The 25,598-nt window shown below is 45.5% G+C and overlaps 1 protein-coding gene across 1 annotated transcript in view; it reads left to right on the top strand.

Moving 5' to 3' along the window:
* Positions 1–25,598, top strand: part of RNF213 (ring finger protein 213) — a 250,730-nt gene that overhangs the window by 140,044 nt on the left and 85,088 nt on the right. The window contains 5 exon segments of the mRNA XM_030206876.1: positions 2,995–3,212; positions 12,860–13,000; positions 14,689–14,853; positions 15,785–16,994; positions 19,767–19,960. Coding sequence (XP_030062736.1) covers positions 2,995–3,212; positions 12,860–13,000; positions 14,689–14,853; positions 15,785–16,994; positions 19,767–19,960 — 1,928 coding nt within the window.

Genomic DNA, 25,598 nt, shown 5'->3' with positions numbered 1-25,598 from the left:
TTTGAACTAAATCCAAAATCCCTTTTGAGTGGAGGAGTAGCCTAGTGGTTAGTGCAGCAGACTTAGAGCCTGGGGAACTGGGTTTGATTCCCACTGCAGCTCCTTGTGACTCTGGGCAAGTCACTTAACCCTTCATTGCCCAGGTACAAATAAGTACATGTATATACCATGTAAACCACTTTGAATGTAGCTGCAAAAACCACAGAAAGGCAAGATATCAAGTCCCATTTCCCTTTCCCTATTTGAGATTCTGGAATGTTGCTGCTATTTGAGATTCTACATGGAATGTTGCTAGTGGAGGAGTAGCCTAGTGGTTAGTGCAGCAGACTTAGAGCCTGGGGAACTGGGTTTGATTCCCACTGCAGCTCCTTGTGACTCTGGGCAAGTCACTTAACCCTTCATTGCCCAGGTACAAATAAGTACATGTATATACCATGTAAACCACTTTGAATGTAGTTGCAAAAACCACAGAAAGGCAAGATATCAAGTCCCATTTCCCTTTCCCTATTTGAGATTCTGGAATGTTGCTGCTATTTGAGATTCTACATGGAATGTTGCTAGTGGAGGAGTAGCCTAGTGGTTAGTGCAGTGGACTTTGATCCTGGGGAACTGAGTTCAATTCCCACTGCAGCTCCTTGTGACGCTGGGCAAGTCACTTAACCCTCCATTGCCCCAGGTACAAAATAAGTACCTGAATACATGTAAACTGCTTTGAATGTAGTTGCAAAAACCTCAGAAAGGCAGTATATAAAGTCCCATTTCCCTTTCCCCCTTTCCCTTATGACATCACAATATATGAGCCAAATATCGGGCAATCAAGCCATTGTGACATCACTGATGAGGTTGGCTCTTATTGGTGGAATGAGTGGAGGAGTAGCCTAGTGGTTAGTGCAGTGGAGTTTGATCCTGGGGAACTGAGTTCAATTCCCACTGCAGCTCCTTCTGACTCTGGGCAAGTCACTTAACCCTCCATTGCCCCTGGTACAAAATAAGGACCTGTATATACCATGTAAACCACTTTGAATGTAGTTGCAAAAACCACAGGCAAAATATCAAGTCCCAATTCTCTTTGCCCTTCCCTTGAACCAGGTTTTTTTTTCCCCATTTAGTGCTGGCAAGTAAAGTACTGTTGTCCTACATATTCTTGTATCTTAGATACGTTATCCTACACTTAACCTCCATGACCATGAAGGGTTGGGGCCATCCGTTGCTTCCTGCATCTGAAATGAAGGGAAAAACCACTCTGAAACCTGAGAGCAGATGTTCACAAGCTGTAATCTGTGGAACTCATTTTTCTGGCCAACATACTTCTTCCAGCCCACACTTGAACTCTGAACCATAGAGGAAATTTCAAATTTTTTCCCCCTTAGTGTAGGGAGCTGGGTAGTTCTCCTGGTAGCCCTTACCTGGCTACCTTTTAGAAGGGAGGTGTTAGGGGCTAAACACAACCAACAATATTGGGTATACAACATAGGAATGTCATAGATAACACAATAAATGTAAGGTACTTACAGTACAGGAGAATAATCTGGCAAAGGCAATAAAATAGTATCGTTAGCTGAGGGGAAAGTCCTTTCTCAGATACTGGCTGCAAAGCGCTGCTCAGGGACTGTGTCAGGTACTTTCCCAAAGTTGTTTGGGCAGTTCATACTTGTACATAGGTTATCTTAGAATAGTGTAAACACATGTTTCTGTTCTTCCCACTGCAATTCCGTTCCCAGCATAGAAAGAATGTGCTTTTGCTACATCAGCAGGAAACTAATCAGGCTGCAGAAACAGAAGGATATCAGATATATCTATCATGCCCTGGTACACATTGTCTGTATAGCAGATGGTGGTATCATGTGTGTCACTACGATTGCTCATGGGAGCTGGGTGAGGCCAGCTGCAATGAGTTATATGTACTGACTTGATTAGGCTATCAGATTGTGTACGTACGAGGTCGAATAGTTCAGGATCCTTGCACAGTATTCTAACTGTACAGGTATTATGGTGGAGGGCTATTATTAGGTGCCGTAGAAAAGTTGTCAGGGTGTCCAGACTCCCACCAGCCATGGTGACACACTCAAACATTTAACCCCCCCCCCCCCCCCCTTAATATTGTTTTAACATTTTATTAATGGAATTCAAACTTAGACAGACTTCTATGTAACCCAATGAGACCATCCATTTTCCAAGTATAAACATTCAAACTCGACCCCCCCCCCCCCCCCCCCCCCAATAAGTACATAAGCACTGCCACGCTGGGAAAAGACCAAAGGTCCATCAAGCCCAGCACTCTGTCTCCGACAGCGGCCAATCCAGGCCCCAAGAACCTGGCAAAAACCCAGAATTTAATAACGATCAATGGACTTTTCCTTCAGGAATCTGTCCAGACCCCCTTTAAACTCAGCAAGGCCAGCTGCCGTCATTATTTATGTCTGACCAACCACCATTTGTGCGACAATCCTACAGTGACAATTTACCCCAAACTTCATACTCTTCCTTACTAGATTATATCCTACACCAGTCCTGTGTATGGCCTGCATTGGCAGTTTCCTTAAACAGATCCAACCCTGAACCCCTCTACACCCCCCTCCCCCCTCCCATCAATTGGTTCCCCTCCTCCTTAACCAGCCCTACCAGCGGATGTGTCCTTTCCTTGAGATGTTCGATAAAGTGTATCACTCTTCATATTTCACCCCCTTCCCCATTTCCATGTTTTTGATACGCTTTCCTCATCTTTCATTTCTGTCCTCAGATACCTAGAGCCTATCATGTTAGTTTCAGAAGGGCTTAGAGCCTCATTAAATAGGTTTTTTTGAAAAGCTAAAAAATCAAGCCTGCAGAAGGATTTGACATTTGGATTTAGAAACCCCTGAGTCGTTAGGGAATTTGGGCTTGGGTTATGCTTTTTGCTGGTGCTGATTCTTTGGTGTCTTTTCCTTGCGTAATACTGTTTCATTTCTCTCTGGGCCTGCTGCTTGGTGCCTCCTTTCTTTATTCCCTCTTCAGATCTCAATGAGCTGAAAGTCTTCGTAGAATTGGCATCCATCTCAGCGGGTGAGAATGACATGGATGTGGATCGCGTGGCTTGCTTTCACGATGCCGTCTTTGGATACTCTTCCCTCCTCTATGAGCAGAAGAACAACATGGGCTTTGCAGGGCTTATGCGTTGTTTGCAGAAACTGTGGAAGGCTCTGGAAAGTGATGAAAATCTCCCAAAGAAACTGGTAATATCTATAGAAAATGAACTCAGCCAGCTCAAATGAGTGTCAGCGTTTGTTCATAAAGAGGCTGATGGTATTCAGCCAGTGTGGTGAATGGGTTAAATTCAATGCAGATGTTGGCTTTTAACTTAACCAAGCCCTTGACAAATTTTCAAGAAATCTAGGATCCAGCCAAAAAACATAGGAACCAGTGGCTGAGATCTTTCATTTCTCCTTTCCCTGGGGGGGGGGGGGGGGGGTGTGGAATCCCTTCCCAGATCTGTAGTAGCTCTTTCAGAAACTGATTTACTAATACTCTTTTCTTTGCGTCCTTATCAGACCAGTCAAGACCATTGGGAATAGTTGTGTCCGTCAACCAGTGGATGGAGACATAAAAAGAAAGTTCCTTTTGATTCACCCTTTAAGGAACTTTTCTTTTTCTGTCTCCATCCACTGCTCTCCACAAGTCTTACCAACGATGTGAGAGGCTCAGGACTGTTATTGTCCCAAGCTCCCCAGTTGTCCTGGGAAAGGAAAGCTCCACAGGAAACAGGAGAGGTGAAGGGAGGGAAAAGTAAATTTGTGGGGCACCAGAGACAGGTATCTGAAGACCTTCAGATATGACTCTGCAGACTCAAGCTGACCAACTGGACCCAGAGGCTGAAAAGTGTGTCCATCCAGCTGCTGGAGATAGAAAATACAGAGTGACCCGCAGCATCAGATATGCCCCGAGGCTTAATTCCAAGGAAAAAATAAATTAAATAATCTGAAACTCTCTGCTCTACTGACACCCAGAAATTAGCTGGTACTGGAACTAGATAGAGCACCAAGGAGAAGCTGTACAGGAAGTTCAGTATTTTCTGTCTCCGTGCGGATGGTGGACTCGTTGCTTGGAACACGTTGTGTGTGCAGGTGACAATTGGGATGAATGGCGACTCTCGCAGAAGCTGGCCGGCCTCAGGAAGTTGTAGTGTGTACCAAGAGATTTCTCAGCTCAGTTTTCAGTTCTCTGTCTCCACCTGCTGGTTGGTGAACACAACTAGCCCACAGTAGTGGGAAGGACTTTTTAAAAGAAAAGATCAGGTAAGACCTAATTTCTCCTTCAGCTGCTCCAGCTTCCTGCATAGCCCTTCTTCAACAGCGCCATCTGCATGGCACAGTTTCAGTAGCTCCGATGGCCGGCATAGCACAGCCTCTGCAGCCATGAGCTCAATATTTACAGCTCCCGCTTCCTACTTAGCACAGCTACAGTGACACCAGATATCTGTATAGCACAGCTTCTACAGCTGTAGTTCCGGGTTTGGCAGAGGTTCTACAGTACCAGCTTGTGGTGTGGCCCAACCTCAGCAGCCCCAGCTCTCTGTATACAGCAACTTCAGTGGCGCCAGCCCCCCTGCATGTTGCAGTGTCAGTATTGCCAGCCCTTTGCAGGATTGCGGATTCAGTTTCAGCTGCTACTTCTGGGGCACTGGGTCACCTTCAGCAGTCGCTGACGTGAGTTTTGTCGCCTTCAGCTCTGTTAACAGCAGTGGCAATTTGCAGGACAGGTCTTCAGCATCTGCAGCCTTTTGCATAGCACTGTTGGCATCTTCTGCCTCTTGGAGGACACTGTGTTGTCGTCGTCGTAGTTGTTGTCATCCTCTGGTGGGGCTCTGTGTTGGCATCATCAGCCTCTGGTGGGGCATTGGGTTGGCATCTTCTGCCTCTTAATGGACACTTGGGGGGTTTCTGTTTTGTATTTGATTTTTCTGGTTTGTATTATGCTTTGTGTTAATAAAAATCTGGAATAAGAAAAAAAAAAGTTATGGATATATCCTGATGTAACAAGGTAAACTCGAGAACATTGAAAGGCTTTCTTGACATTGAGACAAGAAGCATTTACAATGGATGCATCGTTTCTTTTGACTTACCACTGCAAATGTTTGATAGGCATAAAATGTGTTCTTTCAACTAGAAAAACTGAGGTTTTTTTTGTTGTTGTTGATGGCTCCAGCATGGTGTATTTTGCATGCTTTGAATAGATAGGGTGGGAGGTTTTTCACGTTGGTGCCGTTACCTAATTGTTTTCTTAATAACGATCGCCTTGTCTTTCTATTCTGCTCCCTCTCTTTATTTGGGTCTAAGAAGGAATTCATGATTTTCTTGTTAATGTTTTTTTTTTTTCTTTAGACATTTGATTCTGTTTTACTTATCCAAGTGTGTAGCTTTGTATATTAATTTTCTGAAATTCCAATTAAAAAAAACAAAAAAAAAAGTCTGCACCATTGCTCGAATACTCCATCTCACCTTTGTTAGGCATGGTCTCATCATGGCCATGGCTATAGCAACTTCCAGCGATGGAACAGGTGGCTAGTGTTTCATTTTGCCTTCGACAATGGCTATCCATGTGCTTAGCTGCATCTCTAGCCTTTCTCATAGCTGTGGCAGTAGCGCATTCTGTGGCCACATCAGCAAGTTTTTTTAACATTTTGCTCTTCTAAGGTCTAGTGTTCTTGCCCTACACTACTACTACTACTACTATTTGACATTTCTAAAGCGCCACTAGGGTTACGCAGCGCTGTACAATTTAACATAGAAGGACAGTCCCTGCTCAAGGAGCTTACAATCTAAAGGACAAATGTACAGTCAGTCAAATAGGGGCAGTCTAGATTTCCTGAAAGGTATAAAGGTTAGGTGCCGAAAGCAACATTGAAGAGGTGGGCTTTGAGCAAGGATTTGAAGATGTGTGGGGAGGGGGCTTGGCGTAAGGGCTCGGGAAGTTTATTCCAAGCATAGGGTGAGGCGAGGCAGAATGAGCGGAGCCTGGAGTTGGCGGTGGTGGAGAAGGGTACTGAGAGGAGGGATTTGTCCTGTGAGTGGAGGTTACGGGCGGGAACGTAAGGGGAGATGAGGGTAGAAAGATAGTGAGGGGCTGCAGACGGAGTGCATTTGTAGGTAAGAAGAAGCTTGAATTGAATGCGGTATCTGATCGGAAGCCAGTGAAGTGACCTGAGAAAAATTTTTCTCCCCTCTCTCATCATCACAAGGTTAAAGATTTTCATATAAACCCTTAACTACTACTACTACTACTTGACATTTCTAAAGTGCTACTAGGGTTACGCAGCGCTGTACAATTTAACATAGAAGGACAGTCCCTGCTCAAAGGAGCTTACAATCTAAAGGACAAATGTACAGTCAGTCAAATAGGGGCAGTCAGATTGGGGTAGTCTAGATTTCCTGAATAGGTATAAAGGTTAGGTGCCGAAGGCAACATTGAAGAGGTGGGCTTTGAGCAAGGATTTGAAGATGGCTAGGGAGGGGGCTTGGCGTAAGGGCTCAGGAAGTTTATTCCAAGCATAGGGTGAGGCGAGGCAGAAAGGGTGGAGCCTGGAGTTGGCGGTGGTGGAGAAGGTTACTGAGAGGAGGGATTTGTCCTGTGAGTGGAGGTTACGGGCGGGAACGTAAGGGGTAATGAGGGGCTGCAGACTGAGTGCATTTGTAGGTAAGAAGGAGAAGCTTGAACTGTATGCGGTATCTGATCGGAAGCCAGTGAAGTGACCTGAGAAGAGGGATGATATGAGTATATCGTTCTGGCGGAATATAAGACGTGCAGCAGAGTTCTGAACAGATTGAAGGGGGGATAGATGGCTAAGTGGGAGGCCAGTAAGGAGTAGGTTGCAGTAGTCAAGGCGAGAGGTAATGAGAGCGTGGACGAGAGTCCGGGTGGTGTGCCCAGAGAGGAAAGGGCGAATTTTGCTGATGTTAAAGAGAGAGAAGCGACAGGTCTTGGCTATCTGCTGGATATGCGCAGAGAAGGAGAGGGAGGAGTCGAAGATGACTCCGAGGTTGCGGGCAGATGAAACGGGGAGGATGAGAGGGTGCCATCAACTGAGATCGAGAGTGGAGGAAGAGGAGAGGTGGGTTTTGGTGGAAAGACGATGAGCTTGGTCTTGGAGATGTTCAGTTTCAGGTGGCGGTTGGACATCCATGCAGCAATGTCGGAAAAGCAGGCCGATACCATGGCCTGGGTTTCCGCGGTGATGTCTGGTGTGGAGAGATATAGCTGGGTGTCATCAGCATAAAGATGATACTGGAAACCATGAGATGAGATCAGTGAGCCCAGGGAAGAGGTGTAGATTGAAAAAGAAGGGGTCCAAGGACAGATCCCTGGGGAACTCCAACAGAGAGCGGACTAGTAGCTGGCTCTAGCCTTCGACAGCTTCAGCGCCCAGTGCGGTTATTTGGCTTCTCCGGTGCTACCATAGCTTCTACAGCAACTCCTCAGGAGCTGTATGTCACGGCTTAGGCTTCCAGCAGTGTACCTCTACCACCAGCCATAAAAGGTCAGAGGTGGTCCATAGCGAGCTGTGTGGCTTGGAGACTCTTGCCAACGGTATGTCAGTTGCAGCTTCAGGTTGTTGGATAAGGTTACAGCACCTAGTTCTTTCCCACATCTGTGGTGGATGGTCTTGGTTTGCATCGGCACTGGCTACCTATGGGATATGTCTGGGCTACCCACTGGGTACAGCACATCAATGCTGGTTGACTGAAGTCTCAACTTCTCTAGTTATTAGATAGGCATGACAGACATGGTCAGCATTTTGGCGTTCAGGCTGTGGCCTTCTGGGGCTACAGCTGCTCGATCTACTAGTTCATTCGGTGTCTAGGCAAGTCACGAGCTCGACAGCTGTGAGTGGCAATCTTCTGCATTTTTGCCTTTCAGAGCTGTTGGCTATCAGAGACCTCCTTGCCAGTGTTATTCTGTAGGCAGGGGACGAGGCATTCTGGCAGGAAATGTTTCATTTTCTCTTCCTCTGCTGGGGCTACGGTGGAAAGTCTTAACGCTTCAGTGTTCCAGTGAGTCTTTTATCTGCTCCTTTGCCAACCAGCGCTGTGGTATGGTGGTGAATTTCAGTTAAATTCAGTTAGCCAAGGCATTGGCTCGGTGGTGTGGCCTTTTTCTCTCACCAATGCTGGTTTCCTTAATTCTATCCTGTTCAGAAGGAATGGATCCTAAGGAGCTTAGCCGAGATTGGGTGGCAAAGCCGGTGGCGGGAGGCGGGGATGGTGCTGGGCAGACTTATACGGTCTGTGCCAGAGCCAGTGGTGGGAGGCGGGGCTGGAGGTTGGGAGGCAGGGATAGTGCTGGGCAGACTTGTACGGTCTGTGCCAGAACCGGTGGTGGGAGGCGGGGCTGGTGGATGGGAGGTGGGGATAGTGCTGGGCAGACTTATATGGTCTGTGCCAGAACCGGTGGTGGGAGGCGGGGCTGGTGGTTGGGAGGCGGGGATAGTGCTGGGCAGACTTATACGGTCTGTGCCAGAACCGGTGGTGGGAGGCGGGGCTGGTGGTTGGGAGGTGGGGATAGTGCTGGGCAGACTTATACGGTCTGTGCCAGAACCGGTGGTGGGAGGCGGGGCTGGTGGTTGGGAGGCGGGGCTAGTGCTGGGCAGACTTATACGGTCTGTGCCCTGAAAAGGACAGGTACAAATCAAGGTATGGTATACACATACGAGTTTATCTTGTTGGCCAGACTGGATGGACCGTGCAGGTCTTTTTCTGCCATCATCTACTATGTATGTTACTATTTCATCTTTGATTTCTTAACGTCCCTGTTTTCCTCATCCGGCTTGGCTTTTTCTTCAGTGCTGCTGCTTGCTGAGGTGGTTTGTTGTCCGTTGGAAGTCTCATTTGGTTGACTTCCTTCTCTGGCAGGATTTTTTATATTATGATGTGATATGACTCCGTACTTTGTAGCCCGCCAATTCCCAACGAAGTTCGTTCAAAGCGGATTACAATGAAATTAGAAAGCAAATTTACACTAACTTTAAAATCAATAAATAAAATCAATAAGCTTCAGTAAAAAGATTTTAAATTTTTACAGAGAGAAAAATATGTAGACGTAAGTTTAAGCTCTAAAGGCAACGAATTCCAAATCTGAACTGCTTGATCAATGAGAGAGCTGTAAAGATTATTTATATTTGACTCCTGATACAGAAGGGAAATGAAGAAGGCATGAATCTTCCAGCTCTTGAAATAAATGAAGATACAGGAAACGTAAATAATCTGGGTATAAACATTCACAGAGTTTATAAATCCAACACGCCAATTTATACAATATACAAGCTTTAACAGAAAGCCAGTGTAGTTTGCAGCAAGCAAAGCCAGTCCTCTCCCTAAGCACCTGAGCTTCCTTCTGGTGAAAGCCAGGAGCCTGTGCTCTGATGCATATGGAGAGGAATGGCCATCAGGAAAAAAGAGGTGATAGTGCCCTTGTTTAAGTCTCTGGTGAGGGCCCCATTTATGTGCAATTCTGGAGACCCTCACCTACGGAAAGATGTAAACAGGATGGAGTCGGTCCAGAGGGTGGCTACAAAATTGGTCGGTGGTCTCCTTTCGTAAAGCGTATGGGGATAAACTTAAGGCTCTCACTGGGAAGAAAGGCGGGAGAGAAGGGGATTTGATAGACGTTTAAATACCTCTGTGGCATTAATGTACAGGAGGTTGAGCCTATTTCAAGTGAAGAAAAACTCTGGAACGAGAGAGCATAGAATAAAATTAACAGGTTATAGGCTCAGGAGTAATCTAAGGAAATACTTTTTTACGGAAAGGGTGGTGGGTGTGTGGAATGGCCTCCTGGTGGAGGTGGTGAAGGCGAGGACTGTGTCTGAATTTAAGAAAGTGTGGGACAGGCATGTGGAATCCCTTAGGGAAAGGAGGAGATAGTGGTTGCTGTGGATGGGTCATTTTGACACTCTTATCTGCCATCCTGTTTCTAAAGAGTGGCACGATCAGATCTTTTTTTGCCAAATCATCACCTTGGCCGCGGTATTCTGTGTAAACCTGTAAACAATAGAGTTCCTGAGCAGATAATAAACAGTATAGACCGTTACAATTGATAGGACAACAGACTGGACCAAAGTAGAAAGATGTTTGTCAACAGAGAGCGAGAGTACTTCTACATTGGTGAAGCTTATTACAGACGGACTTGATTACTGCATTAACCTCGGGAATTAAAGACAAAATAGTATCGGAAAACACGCCAAGAACTTTGGAAATCTTTCAAAATTACAGTCGCTTCACTAGGCCGTTTTCTGTTCTGGGCAGTCTTCCTTGGCTGTCTTTCGTGTACTTTGCTGTTCCTTCTAGTTCCAGCCTGTATGAGTTCTGCTTTGCTATATCCCGGTGGTCTGACCTAGCCTGGTCTGGTAAGGTCGCGGAGGAAAGAATATTATGTTTAACCTGATAATTTTCTTTCTTTTAGTCCTACCAGACCAGTCGAGAGACCCGCTGTGAATGTTTATTTTATTCTTCTCAAGAGTTTATTCCCTGTATCTGTGGGACTCTTCAGTCTATTACGCCTGACTTGATGGTTACGCTACGTGTCAGTGGAGCATATGACTCACTTTGTTTCCTGACTCGGTGGTCTCACTGCATGTCATTGGAGCGTATGCCTACCGGATTACTGCAAGCTTGCCGAAGTACATTATTTTGTTTTGAAATGTACACAAGTGGTAGGCGAAGTACCATTGAGCAGCATTTGTTGGCTGAATGACACTGAACTTCCTGTTGCTTCGTAATACCCTTAAAGGATAACTCACAAGGAACCTCTCTTTTTCTGTCTCCATCTGCTGGTTGATGGACACAGCTATTCCCAGTGCTCTGGACTGGTCTGGTAAGACTAAAGGAAAGAAAATTAAGTGAGAGACCATTTTTCCATCCCTATTCTCTGTCTGTGGGCAAAGACACTTTAGTAAATCAGTCCATTAAGGTGTCTGCACTGGCAAAAGCTATCACTCTCCCTTCCCAAAGCAGACTGTCAGCTTTTTGACAGTACCTCCTTGATAGGTGAAGCAAAGAGGTGGTTGTGGCCTGGGTCCTCTCCAGTCTGTCTCTTGTTCTCTTCCACCCTCCCCCCCCAACTTTCACCTAGTCTTTTTTTTTCTCTCTCCCCCAATCTTCACCTAGTACTTTCTTTCTCCCCTCCCAACCGTTACCTAGTCTTTTTGTTCTGTCCCCCCCCCCCCACCCTTCACCTAGTTTTTTGTTTCTCTGTCCCCAGCCTTCACTAGTGGAGTGGAGGAGTAGCCTAGTAATTAGTGCAGCGGACTTTGATCCTGGGGAACTGGGTTCAATTCCCACTGCAGCTCCTTGTGACCTTGGGCAAGTCACTTAACCCTCCATTGCCCCAGGTACAAATAAGTACCTGAATATATGTAAACCACTTTGAATGTAGTTGCAAAAGCCACAAAGGCGGTATATCAAGTCCCATTTCCCTTTCCCTCTCCCTCCCCTTCTCCCCTAACCTTCATGTAGACCTTTTCTCTCTCCTCTACCCCAACCTTTACCTGGTCTTTCTCTCTCTCCTCACAATGTTTACCTAGTCTTTTATTTTTCTCTCCAACCTTTGCCTAGTTTTTTTTTTTCTCCCCCCCCCAAGTCTTTCTTTCACTTTGTCTCATGCTTCTCACTCCCAGGCCATTAATGTGTTTGGGAGTCTGCCACCTATTGCCTTTGGTTTTCTATTTGCAGAGCTGCCTCAGAGAGAGTCCCCACTTCGACTTGCCATTTGCCTCTCTCTGTTAGCTTGAGTCTTGTGGTGTAGAAAGTTCGGGCTGATCTTACAGTTTCAAATCCCATGAAATCCTGAGACTTCCCGAATCGCAGAGCTGAAGCTTACAAAGAGTCAAATCATGGTGTGGAAGTAGAAGACACATTGATTCTGAGGAAGCTCTTCAAAAGGAGCAGATTTGGGGAGAAAACAATCACGGGCACCATGATGGTTTGTGCCCGGGATTTGTCAAGCCTCGATTTAATCTATTTATCCTGCAGCACTGAATATCCAGGAGGCCTAAACACGTAAGAGGGGTTGGTGGTTGAGAGGCTAGGATGGGGGAGGGCAGACTTATACGGGGTCTGTGCCAGAGCCGGTGATGGGAGGGGGGACTGGTGGTTGGGAGGTGGGAAATACTGCTGGACAGACTTATACGGTCTGTGCCCTGAAAAAGACAGGTACAAATCAAGGTAAGGTATACACATGAGTTTATCATGGGCAGACTAGATGGACCGTGCAGGTCTTTTTCTGCCGTCATCTACTATGTTACTATGTTACTAATGGCTTCCCTTGCTCCACCTCAAACCTGGCCTTTTATAAGGATGATAGAAAGTTGTTTGGTGATTTTTAAATGACCTAATATTATCCGTATAAGTTTTGAAAATGTACATATTACCAAATTATATGTTGTCTTTTGTTACACGTCTAACTTGTTTTGCATATCAGCCTCAAAATCTTCCATGTGACAGCTGGGGGGTGTAAATCTGCAGCTGTGTACAGATGTCTCTTAAGTAAAGGTCCTCCTTGTGCACACAGTAATGGTAAACAATTTGGACACTGAAATTGCACTCTCGACTGTTAAAATTCATTTGATCCTTTGTATCACTTGAGAGTCTTCAGGTCAGTAACTGGCAAAGGTCTGTGAAAGGGAGCCTCAGTCAGCCCAACAAGCATTTCCTGCGTCCTCTGTTAATACTATGGGCTGAATCTACGTAAAAGAAATGTTTAAACTCTTCCATGACCTGGGCTCTGTCCCCTTTCTCCCTCCTCGTCTGTTATTTCTCATTGCTCTGTGTTTCTGCCTGTGCGCTCAGGATGGCTGAAAAGGGTAAAAATAATTTCTCTTCCCCCACCCCAGAGGGACTCTGCTCGCCATCTTGAGTGGCTGAAAACCGTGAAAGAAAGTCACGGGTCCGTGGAACTGTCCTCTTTATCGCTGGCGAGTGCAATCAATAGCGGAGGAATTTTCCTCATCAGCGCGCCAGAAGAAGGCCAGAAGGTGAGTACGTAGCCGCTGGACCAATCGCACTTGGTTCTTGCCCATGTGGTGTTCAGGGGAGGGGGGGGGGGATATGGCGTAGCTGGAAGGTTTTCGTGACCTCCACCTGTCAGTCTTGCTCTGAACACTGAAACTTTTCTCTGAAATGATTTACATAAATAATTTACAACAAAGTGAAATGGGGATTATTATGAGGCATTATTTATTAATTAGGATTTATTTGCCGCGTTTTTCAAAGAATTCACTCAAGGCGCTTGCAGTAAGAATAAATCAACATGAGCAATAAACAATTACAGCAGTTAAAATATATTCAAATAACAATAATAGTATACTACTAACCACGGCTTTTTTTGAGGGGGTAGTTGGGGGTACTGAGCACCGGCACCTTTTCCAGTGTCTGCTAAAATTGACCCACAAGTTTTAATGAAAGAGCTCAGGTTCTACACTTCAATTCTGCCTTGTCATAGATTCTGTGACTGGTTGCAGAGGGGCCTGGTTATTGTGGGGTGGGTCCCTCAGTGATCACCCACCCCTGAAGGGTGGCCTAGCATTTGAGTACCGGCACCTTTTTTGCTAGAACAAACGCACTGGATAAAGTGACCCACGTGTGGGTGATCAGGCCATTGTGACATCACTGATGAGGTTGGCTGTTAGCCATTGGTGGAATGAGGCATTATGACATCACATTATCAAAAGTGAGCCAAGTATAGAACAATCAAGCTAATTACAAGTTAACAGTAAAATAACATGTCTTAACAATAGCTCATGTTGATAAGCCCCCTAAATGAAAAAGAAATGCCTGTAGAAATCAAAATCACTGCTACATGTGATAAAAGCAGGGCTTTTTTTGAGGGGGTACTTGGGGGTACTGAGTACCGGCACCTTTTCCATTGTCTGCTAAAATTGACCCATGGTCCCCAAGTTATAATGAAAGAGCTCAGGCTCTACACACCAATTCTGCCTTGGCATAGATTCTATGACTGGTTGCAGGGGGCCTGGCTATTGTGGGGTGGGTCCTTCAGTGATCACCCCACCCCTGAAGGGTGGCCTGGCATTTGAGTACTGCCACTTTTTCCATGGTCTGCTAAAATTGACCCATGGACCCCAAGTTTTAATGAAAGAGCTCAGGCTCTACACACCAATTCTACCTTGTCATAGATTCTGTGACTGGTTGCAGGGGGGGGCCTGGCTATTGTGGGGTGGGTCCCTCAGTGATCACCCCACCCCTGAAGGGTGGACTGGCATTTGAGTACCGGCACCTTTTTCACTAGAAAAATTGCACTGCTACTAACAATGTCAACACATTTGTAGAATGACTGGAATGTGTCCCCCTCCCCCCACACCACCACGGACTGCCATGAAACCAGTGGGAACACCTAGTGCTTAGCATCCGGGTTTACATATACAGAGTACCTGAGGTTGTCAATGCAGTGCCTGAGCAACCTGGGTATAAAGAGTTTTTTTTTTTTTTTTTTTTTAAACGGGGAATCCCCCCCCCCCCCCACCCCCACGTTTGTAAACGGAGGTTGATTGTATTGTGCCCAGTAACAGCTGGTTTCATTTGAGGTAGAATCATCTAGCGTTGAAGGCCTGCTGCTTGGCTTTGTGAACTTGTGTCTTAAGTCTTCTGCTTGAGTTCTTGTAGCGTCTTGAGAGAGGAATGTGTGCTGATGTTTTATAACCGGTAGGTTTCCATGGACTCTGTCCTGTGCCTGAACCTCCCCGAGAGCCACGACGGTGAGGAGGAGGTGCGCTGCTACTCTCTGGAGGATCTGAAGGAGCTTCAGAACAAACTGATGTTGATGTCTGGGCGAGGAGAGCAGGGCAACGTGGAAGTGGAGACCTTTTCGGAGGTGAGTGCTTCCTGTTGCTGTCTTCTCTGCTGCACAGCTGATCTGTAGTACGAGTTTGGCTTAATGAAAGAACCAACTCCCTGCTATATTTAAATGCACTGGAAGGCTACACTGGAAGAGGGGAGAGGGAGAGGGATGCCATGAAGTTAAAAGTTGGTTTAAGAGGATGGAGGGAGGTGGGGGTGGGAGGAAGGGGAAATAGTTTTGAAAAAAGGTAAGATACTATGTAAATTGAAGGGTTACATGTCATAATAGCTTGGAAAAGTTTTGTTTGAAGAAAAACATTCAGAAGTCTCGTCTGTAAACATTGTTGGGACTTAAATGAGGTAATAAAATACAGAGCAATCACGAGACACAATTATTGGAGTTTAATATGGAAGTTTATGGGTTAAGATAGAATTATCTGTTATCAGACTTTTATTGTATAACAAAGAATTGCAAATAATGCGTCTTCATTCATAACAATAGTTAAAACATAAAAAGTAAATATAGAATAGGGTCTGGGGGGAGGGGGGGATAAATGTATTTCAAAATGGGATGGCTGTACGCAATGTTGCATGGTTGAAGTGCTGTTCCACTGAGTTTTGTATAATTATTTTGAGAATGTTATGTTTAGGTGGATTGGTACCTTTGGAGATGTCATCAATAAAAACGGTCAAGAATGACAAATAGAGGGGAAAGAGGGAGGGTTAGGGGAGAGGGGAGAAACTGTCAAAAAGATTGATGATGGACTTTATCATTGTATTTCTATTATGAAAGCTTGCTGGTGGCATTTACGTTTCTGCCAGATATTGGATGTAGTTATCTTTGTCATCAATAAAAATGTTGAAATATAAATGCGCTGGAAGGAACCAGAACCTCAGGGAAGGTTGAGTTGGGGGCTATAGTCATTGGTGTTCTTTGTAAAATTTCTTTTTCTGCTTCCCTGTAGATTTTCTCCAGTGTCCAGAGACTAACCTCCTCTTTCATCGATCTTCATTCTGCTGGGAACTTACTTTTCAGGTACTGGGAGGCCAGGGTCTACTGCTCCTCCCAAATCCAGGTTGGCATCTTCATGGACTTCCATTTGGCAGCAGCTGGTGTGATAAAGTGGAAGGGGTCGGCAGTGGATCTGCTCCCTGCCCTCTGCAAAGAGATGGAGCGCCTTTTCAAAAGCTGGAAGGCGTATATGGACACGATGCGCTCTCGGCACTATTTCCTGAATTATTACACAGCCGAGCAGCTGGTGTACCTGTGCCAGGAACTGTCGCAGACGGATATCACTGAAGATGTCCTGATGATGCTTTCCTTCATAAAGTCCAGCTGCACAAGTGTTGACGTGCGCAGGAGCAGACTTAAAGTAACGTCCGGGTTATTGGCGCTGTTGCAGCCCAGTTCATTCAGTGAAGGAGGCTCAGCATCACAATCCAGCATTTCTCTGCCCCCCAGGGCATGGGGGGTGAATACTGCAGAACTGTCAAGCATTTGTACTCTGATGAACAGCCAGCTGACAAAGGTCTGGGACAATTACATGGAGCACATGATTTCCTTCTGTCCGCAGTCCTTGGATATCGGCACCCTGGGGCGCTGTTTGGCCTCCCTGGCAGAGACGGAACAAGAAACTGTGAACAGAACTCTCCCTCCAAGCCTGCAGCCTGAGCGTCCCAATCTCATCCTTTGCCCCCCTCATGAGATCCTGTCCTGTGCGCTGGCAATCTACATGCAGAGCCCAGACCAGCCTCTGCCCACCTTCGACGAGGTTCTTCTGTGTACCCCACAAACCACGTTTGAGCAGGTGGAGCTCTTCTTGAGGCGGTGCCTCATCTCTGGCAGTCGGGGGCAAAAGATTTATACCCTTTTGCATGCCGACAGGCTGAGCTATGAAGTTGGACTGAAGTCGGAGCAGCTGTTCCAGAGGTTGGAGGGTCAGTGCAAGGAGTCGTACCAGCTGGTGATCCTCTGTAACTCAGACCAGGACCACTGCTACATCCCCTCCGTCTTCAGCCAGTACAAAGTGCATATCATTCCACAAGAGCCACTGGAGAGGATTCAGAACTATTTGAAAAAACATTTCATGGTGCCACCGGGGATCCTGTCGGCAGGGTCTGTGTTTAAAGATGGATCCTGTGTGGGGATTGTGTCTTCTAAACGAGCTGGAGTTGGTGAGTTTGAACTGCCTTGGATGCCTGGTGAGGTCAAAGACTTTTTCATGTCCCCTTTTGCTTAAGTAACTTTTCACTTAGTGGTGTGCTTGTGTGTTAACTCTTTGCGTTTTGATTTTGGTTTTGACGGGGGGGGGGGGGGGGTTGTGATTTTTTTTTTTTTTTTTAATATGTCACTCTATAGTTATACATATAAGCATAAGTGACTTGTCATCACACGAGGGCTCGCAGCTCTGAACAGACCCTGGTCAGAAGAATTTGTTGGTAAAGGACCAGATCTGTTGGTGGCAACCATGCCCAGTGTGTGGTCATACAGATACTCCCACTCAGGAGACAGCGAAGGTGACACAATAAGGCAATGATGCTGTATGATCTACAAGGTTTATTAATCAGAAAGAATGACTCGACACGACCGTGTTTTGGCCCAGTGGCCTCCCTCAGGAGTCGTCTTATGTCGTATAGATGGGTCCTTAGACTGCACAGCCCAGACTCTCATGCGAGAGATCTGGCTCACGCTTCAGAACAAAGACCACTACAATACAGACTGTATTTTACAACATTGCTAATTCTGGATCATCATTATCGTTCTCAAGTATTTAGACTCCTGATGTAGGCCCTTTGGCCGAAACACAACGTTGTGTCGAGTCAATAGACTGATTAATAAAGTTTGGTTCATCTTTACTCTGGAACTCCTGGTTTTTTACCCACTGTTTTGTTATATGTATGTATAGATGGGTCTACCAGTATCACTTGCTGTAATAGTGTTTCTGATTATTTTATTGTTGTGTGTATAAAAAAAAAAAAAGGCAGAAATTGCTACTAGTAACACAACACACCCTTTGCAATCACTCCTAAGAATAACAGATTCGTAGGACTGGAGACCCGGTGTCCTAAGTCTTTGAAGATTTGATGCGTGATTGCAGAGGGCGTGTTGCGCTATCAGTTGTACTTCCCGCCTTTTTTGTGTACAACAATAAAAAAAAATTAGAAACTCCCTATTACAGCAGGTGATACTGGCAGACCCATCTATACGACATAGAAAGACTGCCGAGGCAGGCCACGGACCGAAACACAGCTGTGTCAAGTCGAGTCATTCTTGCTGATTGATTAACCTTCTCTAGATCATACTGTTCTGTCCTCCGACAGCCATGCACTTGTTTATAACGTGATCCTAAAATGTGTGTAATGCTTTTACTGTTATTCTCAGTTCTAAGGACTATCATTGCTGCAGTTTCTCACTGCAAAGATACATGAGCAATGCACTGTGGGTAATGTAGTTCACAGGCAGTGCAACCACACTTGCTTGGCTGTGTAAGAACTGTTACCACTGGTTGTGAGGCTGCCCAGACCTCTTCTCTCTCTCTGCCAAGCTTGGCTCTTTCGTCTTCCTGCTATCATTTCCTAGTCATTCTCACTATCTCTGTCCTGGGAGGTCAGCCAGGTATGACCTTTCCCTCCCATCGAGAGCCGTCCTCTAGGACCACCGCTTGCTACCCGATGGCAGGCTCTGTCCCCATTGGTCTCTATCTGCTCCTCCCTGAACCCACATGAAGCCTCAACACCTCTTGGTCCCTTCAGCCATGAGGCATTCCCACCACCTAGCCAGAGACATGGAGCATGTACCATCTCATTCCAGACAGCTCTGTCCTGCTGAAACTCCCTGTAACGAACCTGTTTTTTTTTTTTTTTTTTTACCTTGAAAATATCTCCTCCCTAATGAGAGATCGCACATTCCAGTCATCCAGCTTTGAACCATTTCTACCTGTTCAACTATCCTTCCCCCCCCCCCCCCCATGCAATATAGCTACCTCTTTTCAGATCTCCACCCCCAACAGCTCTCAGATTAAGGAGTCTGTGTCCTGGAGCACAGGGGCGTATCTGCGTGGGGCCACATTTCGCCCTGGACCCCCCTACTGCCGCCGTGGGTACCTTTGCTGGTGGGGGACCCCAACCCCCACCAAGTTCTTCATCGGGATTCGTCCTCCGTCACTCTGTGCTGCTGTTCAAAGAAGCTGCTAGCTGAATGCAGTTTCGGACTGAGTCTGACGTCGCTGCTGCACGTTGTACGTGCAGGACGTCAGACTCATGTACAACGTGCAGCAGCGACATCAGACTCAGTCCGAAACTGCATTCAGCTAGCAGCTTCTTTGAACAGCAGCACAGAGTGACGGAGGACGAATCCCAATTAACTTAAAAAACCTCGCAGCGGCAGGAGGAAGCAGACTTCGGCTGGTGGGGGTTGGGGTCCCCCACCAGCAAAGGTACCCACGGCGGCGGGGGGGAGGGGGGGGTCGGAAATGGCGGCGGCGGTGGCTGGGGGGGGGGGGGGCTATAATGTGCCCCCTCACTCTGGCTTCGGCCCCCGCTACCGCCGACTTTCAGATACGCCCCTGCTGGAGCAGCACCTCTGAACATCTATCTGTGAGTAAGTTATCTGTGATTTATTCAATAAAAGAGACTTCCTAAAAAATAATAGAGACTTCGGGTGATTGGTGCGCCAAGGTTATACTCCAAGATATTGGGGCCTCAAGAGTCTTGACACATAGCATCATTGCCTTATTGTGTCACCTTCGCCGTCTCCTGAGTGTGATTATCTCCGCGAGGATTTTGTTCTTCCATACAGATATTCCTGCACATTTTAGGCACAGTCGGGAATATGGTGTAAATCGAAGATGCGAGACTCGACTCGGCTGGCTTAAGGCAGGTTGTCATAAAAGTTGCTCATTGAGTTTTGCCTGATAGTCTAATAACCGACTCTCGCATGTGAAACAGGAAAGTCGCTTTATGTGAAAAGACTGCACGGAAGACTGACAGCCATTAGAAGGAGCAAATGGCCTCTCCTTAAAACCATCCGGTTGATCGATCCCCAAGTGGATGAGAGCAGCGTTCTGCAGTCACTGCTGCCATTCCTGAGCAAGCAGTTCGAGAGAGCACCTGTGATCTTTCACTTTGATATTACATCATCTGTACGTATTGCCGTGGCTTCTGTATTCACAGCATTTTGCATTTAGTGTTGCTGTTCTGAACTCGTGCAAGAGTTATATCTTTAGAAGACTTATTGTTTAAAAAAAAAACCCCTTTTCTTGACATAATTGGTATTGAATTTTATTAGATTTTGTTGTTATATGCTTACTTTATATAAGTGCTGTTTTTAACATTGTAAATTGCTTAGGATCTGTTTTGGATTCTGTGATATATACCGTATTTTTCGGACTATAAGACGCACTTTTTTCCCCCAAAATTTGGGAGGAAAATGGGGGGTGCGTCTTATAGTCCAAAGGTAGCGAGTTTTGGATCGCCGTCCCCTACTTACGCGATGCCATGTTCCCTGGTGGTCTAGTGACGTCGGGGCAGGAAAGAGCCCCCTCTTTCCTGCCCATCGCGCTGCTCTCCGTGCTTCTGACTGCTTCTTGACGGTCTCGGCGATAGGCGGCCATTTTGAATCTCGCCGAGACCGTTAGGAAGCAGTCAGGAGCACGGAGAGCAGCGCGATGGGCAGGAAAGAGGGGCACTTTCCTGCCCCAACGTCACTAGACCACCAGGGAACATGGCATCGCGTAAGTAGGGGGCGGCGATCCAAAACTCGGACAAGATGCACCGGAGCACCTAGGTTTTAGAGGAGGGAAAAAGGAAAAAAAATGTTTTCCTATTTCCCTCCTCTAAAACCTAGGTGCGTCTTATAGTCCGAAAAATACGGTAAATGCCTGCATTATATTACACTAGAAAAAAATGCCCGTTTCTGAAGGGAAGGAAATGGGCGCTAGCAAGGCCATCCCCCACCCTCCCTCGCTGTTCCAGACTCTGTCCTCCCTCCGTTTTCACCCCCCCTTCCGCGACTCTGTCGACCCTCCCCCCCCCCCCCTTCTCGGCAAAAACCGTCCCCCGCCGGCGTGGGGGACCCCAGCCCCCGTCAGCCGAAGTCCTGTGCTGGCCTTCGCGGCGTTGCTTCCTCAATGATCTTCTGTTGCTTCCTCAATGATCTTCTGTTGAAGTTCCTCTGTGTGCATCTGACGTCAGACGCACGCAGAGGAACTTGAACAGAAGATCATTGATATCATTACAGCTTCCACTTACATACCACACTGTCCCCTAGGAGTTCTATGCAGTGCACAAAATCAAGGAGGCCGGACAAACTCCTGGAAATACATCGGTTTAAAATTTCCGGATATGCAAATTCTTAGTCCCAATGGGTGCAGTTTGTTAATTAACTCATAAGAGAGGATATTCTTAGTGGGTAAATTGGAGCTGGTCTACGGATACAGGGGCTGGGGAGGGGTATTGGAGGTAGGGTTTTGTTTGGGGTGTAGGGAGGGGGGAGTTTCTCTTCCTGCTTTTATTTACACTGGCGGACAGCTCACAAATATGGGGAGTGGTTGGGTTATGGGGAGGGAGGGTGAAAGGGGGGTTTGTTATTGGTTTTGGGGTGGGGGGTGTTGGGAATGAAGGAAGAGAGAATAAAATGAATGGGTCAGTGGTTAGCATGATTAGTTGGATTTGTTGGTAACCAGTTGTGACATTGTAAGTCAAGTTTGTACCTTCACTAATAAAATTGTTGACGTTGGAGAGGGGGGGGAGTGGGAATAGCTGGGTTAATAGCTGATTCCCAATTTTGTGTAGAGGGCTATAAGAACCCAAGCACTCTACTATGTCTAGCTTTGATCTATGAATGCTCTGTTTGGGAAAATAATGTTTGAATTGATTACATGTTTTCATATATGTGGACTGTTACTGTTCTTTGACTTCATACAATTCAATAAAAAAAAAACCAATTTTGTAAAATTTCCAGATAGGGTACAATCATGAAGAGTTTAAATGAAAGTCATAATAGGTTTTTAGAGCTTTCTTAAATACAGCCCCTCCCCCCTCCAAATTCAACCAACAGTGGTCATCATTTTGTAAAGCTCTGATCGTTGCCAGATAGGTAATGCTCCCATATTCAGTGCCGGGCCACGTCCAGGCACCTTCACTGAATATTGGAGCATAATTTGGGGTAGGCAGGCTGCTGGAGCTTATGCAGGCCTGGCTGATATTGGGCTTTTGAGCTGTCCTAACCTCACCTGCTTACCTTATGCAGGCCTCAGCTGAATATTCCTGGCGCCCGAATGAGTCCTGGCTCCTCCCCAATGCTACCTTTTGGCCCGCCCATGACTGGCCCTCTTTTTTTTGGGGGGGGGGGGGGGGGCTGGTCAGAGGCGATATTCAGCGGCACTCCCCACTTTAGTGTTGCTAAATTTCCGTGGTTGGGCAGTGACAGATGATTTAAGTGGGCAGGAGAGGCTCCTGCCCACTTAATTCACTAGAAAGTCGGCCCTAGATTATTGAAAAATTTTACAAATATTCAATGGTAATGAGTTCCACCAATGTGGAACAAAGTTTGGTATGTCGCACCTCTTGGACTACTGGGGCATTGTAGCAGTAAAGGTAATCTGCTACCTAGTGCTACGTTTCTGACTGAAAGATGGATTAGGTTCCCTAAATATGTGGAAGCATAACCATGAATTATTAGAAAAGTCATGGAACATGGTTTAAACCAGTACAGCTTTCTCAAAAGTAGAGAAGCAGACATATACCTGGATGATCGATTAAATTAGGCATGATGCAGTGGTTAGATTAATTAGATTAAGTCTCTAAAGCTCATGTTTGCCTAATGTCGTCATAAAGAAAACAATTTTCAAAGCCACTTAAATGGGTAAATAGTAATGACATAATTTTTTTTTGTTTTGTTACATTTGTACCCCGCGCTTTTCCCCACTCATGGCAGGCTCAATGTGGCAGGCAATGAAGGGTTAAGTGACTTGCCCAGAGTCACAAGGAGCTGCCTGTGCCGGGAATTGAACTCAGTTCCTCAGTTCCCCAGGACCAAAGTCCACCACCCTAACCACTAGGCCACTCCTCCAATTGAAAATTAGAGCTAGTACTGCTGAAATACCAGTAAGGAGTAATATGTATTGTACTGTTTTGGGATATTGCCAAGTACTTGTAACTTGGATTGGCCACTGTTAGAAACAGGATGCTGGGCTTGATGGACCTTTGGTCTGTCCCGGTATGGCAACACATGTTCTTAAGTTCTGTACACATCGGTTCCAGAGGAGAAAGATTAAATTGCAGCTTCTCAGGGTGGGCTCTCGTGTTACGGTGTTGAAGACCACTTTGCTGGTGGAAGGGGGCATTGCCCTAAAAGACCTATAGGGTACGAGGCTAAAAGGCTCACTGAGACAAGCCTTTGAAGTGGCCTCTTTGGGCTTTCAAGTGACATTGTGCAGCTCGTTCATGGCGAGAGCATTCCTAAAGTGGCATCATCAGTCAGCAATGCTAGACAAGCGCAATAACACCCAACTGGAAGCAGTGTTGGCCTTCTTAGCAGATGCTATTTATGACTTGTTAAGAGGTTACAGCCTACAGTATGTCTTTGGCAGCTCTGGTTGCAGCAGATGCAGCATCAGTCACGTCTAGTCAAACTGCTTTTTCAGGGCAAGTAACTGTTTGGAGAAGATCTCAGTAACTTGTTGAAAGATCTGGGGGAAATTAAGCCATAGCAGTTGCCAGAGGATAAGCCAAAAGCCTGTGGCGGTTGGTCTTCAGGGGGCTCTCAATCTCAATTTTGAGACTGCAGATGTACCGACCTGGTTGTTGGCAATATGGCTAGAAATCCCGCTTTCAGGCACGCCACTCTTCATTTTGTGTGGACAGGAATTTGTCAGCTAGGGCAACCAGTACCTCCCAAGCTTCACAATGATGCAAGGCTGGTCCACTCTAATCTTCCTCTGGTGGGAGGATGCTTTCAGGAGTTTCAGGAGGAATGGGCCAAAGTAACATCAGACAAGTGGATTCTGGATACTCTTACAGAAGGTTGCTGTCCTGCCTGGTTGCTTATCTCTTCTTGCAGTCTGTTTGTCAAAATAGAACCAAGGCATTCAAGGTTCAGGCCACTGTAGATGTCTTGCTGGTGGTCTGGGCCATTGTTCCAGTTCCCCAGGCTGAACAGGGACAAGGCAGATACTCCATCTGCTTCATTGTCCGAAGGAAGGAAGTCACCTTTCATCCGATCTTAGGGGTCTAAACTGCCGCCTTCAAGTGTTCTGCCTTTGCATGGAAACGCTAAGAGCCGTCATAGTCTCAGTTCAAGTAGAAGAATTTCTCACTGCCCTCGATTTCAAGGAGGCATTCTTGCATATACTCATATGGCCGCTACATACTACTACTACTACTACTTAACATTTCTATAGCGCGACATCAGAGGTTTCTACATTTTTATGGTGCTGGGCCATCACTAAAGAGAATCCACAACAAGTGGAGAACTCAATAGATCCCACGGTGCGTGAAATAGAAAAAATAAAAAAGGTGGGAATATGAGCCAGGCTATCCAAAGAATGGAACCAAATTATGTTTAAGAAAATAAAGTTTAATAATTTCCAAGTAAATGGTAATAAAACAATACATAAAAAATGACCCGACACAACGTTGTGTTTCGGCCAAACAGGCCTACATCAGGAGTCTATAAACATAAACAAACCATAAACAAATTAAACAAAAAACAATAAGAAATATGATGATAATAATAATATGCAGAAATAAATCTTTAAACATGAATAAATCTTTAAACATGAGCAAACTATAAACCAACTGAGCAAAAAAATATTAAAAATAAAGAGTATAATAATAATAATATGCAGCAAAGAAATTTTTGATAACATACAACAAAAATAATTTTTTATATATAATGATATACATATACTAAAAGAGGAACATGTATAAATTATCCAAAAAATGTGAATTCAAAAAATAGATTGCTAATAGCAAAAAAATGAATTCAGGACTGTATATCTATATGAATATATCAAATAATATGTCAAACAAACAAACTGAAAACAGCAGCATTAAAAAAAGAGGGAGAAGGATTTACAGAATAATAAAACCAGGACACAAATTGAAATATATACATATATATACATGGGAGTTAATGAAAATATGAAAAACTAACCTTGTTGGTCAAGTTGGAATTGAATAAATCTCAACTAGTGGATAAAAGATTCCAAAAATCTTACAGATAACATCTAAAAAATGGTCTGTAGAGAAAAAGGGGAATGCACAAAAAAGACGGTATATTAATGAATATGGCTAACATATATGAAACAATACATAAAGTGTAATCCTGAGGACATGTGAAACAAGTTGAATATCACCCCAATATAGAAAAATGCAAAAGTAAAGAAAAAGAAAAAGAAGAAGATAAAATCGCAAGACTTAACTATTAAGTCTTTTCCAACATGTGCGAGAAATAGGGTTAAGGAAATTGAACACGCACTCCGTATTAAAAGTAAAAGCGTAAGACTGCCTGAGTAACGCTAGGCTAATTAATTTAGGAAAAAGACACATGCAGCCCATGTTAATAATAGAGGAGACCGCCTGCAAGTGAAACAAAAATGCTAAAATTGCTCAACAGCGCGGGCGCTGGAAGCGCGAACTATATGTGCTGAAAGGAAGATGAGAAAAACATACCTAGAAGAAAATCAAATAAAAATGCTAGCAGGCGGGAGCGCTGGGGGCACGCACTACATGTGTAGAAAAAAGAACGTGAACCGCATACCTTGAAAAAGACCGTAG

The sequence above is a fragment of the Microcaecilia unicolor genome, chromosome 6, assembly GCF_901765095.1.
Source record: "Microcaecilia unicolor chromosome 6, aMicUni1.1, whole genome shotgun sequence".
Classification (NCBI taxonomy): Eukaryota; Metazoa; Chordata; class Amphibia; order Gymnophiona; family Siphonopidae; genus Microcaecilia; species Microcaecilia unicolor.
Note: the sequence above shows the minus strand (reverse complement) of the source record. Positions and strands in the feature narration are given on the sequence as shown.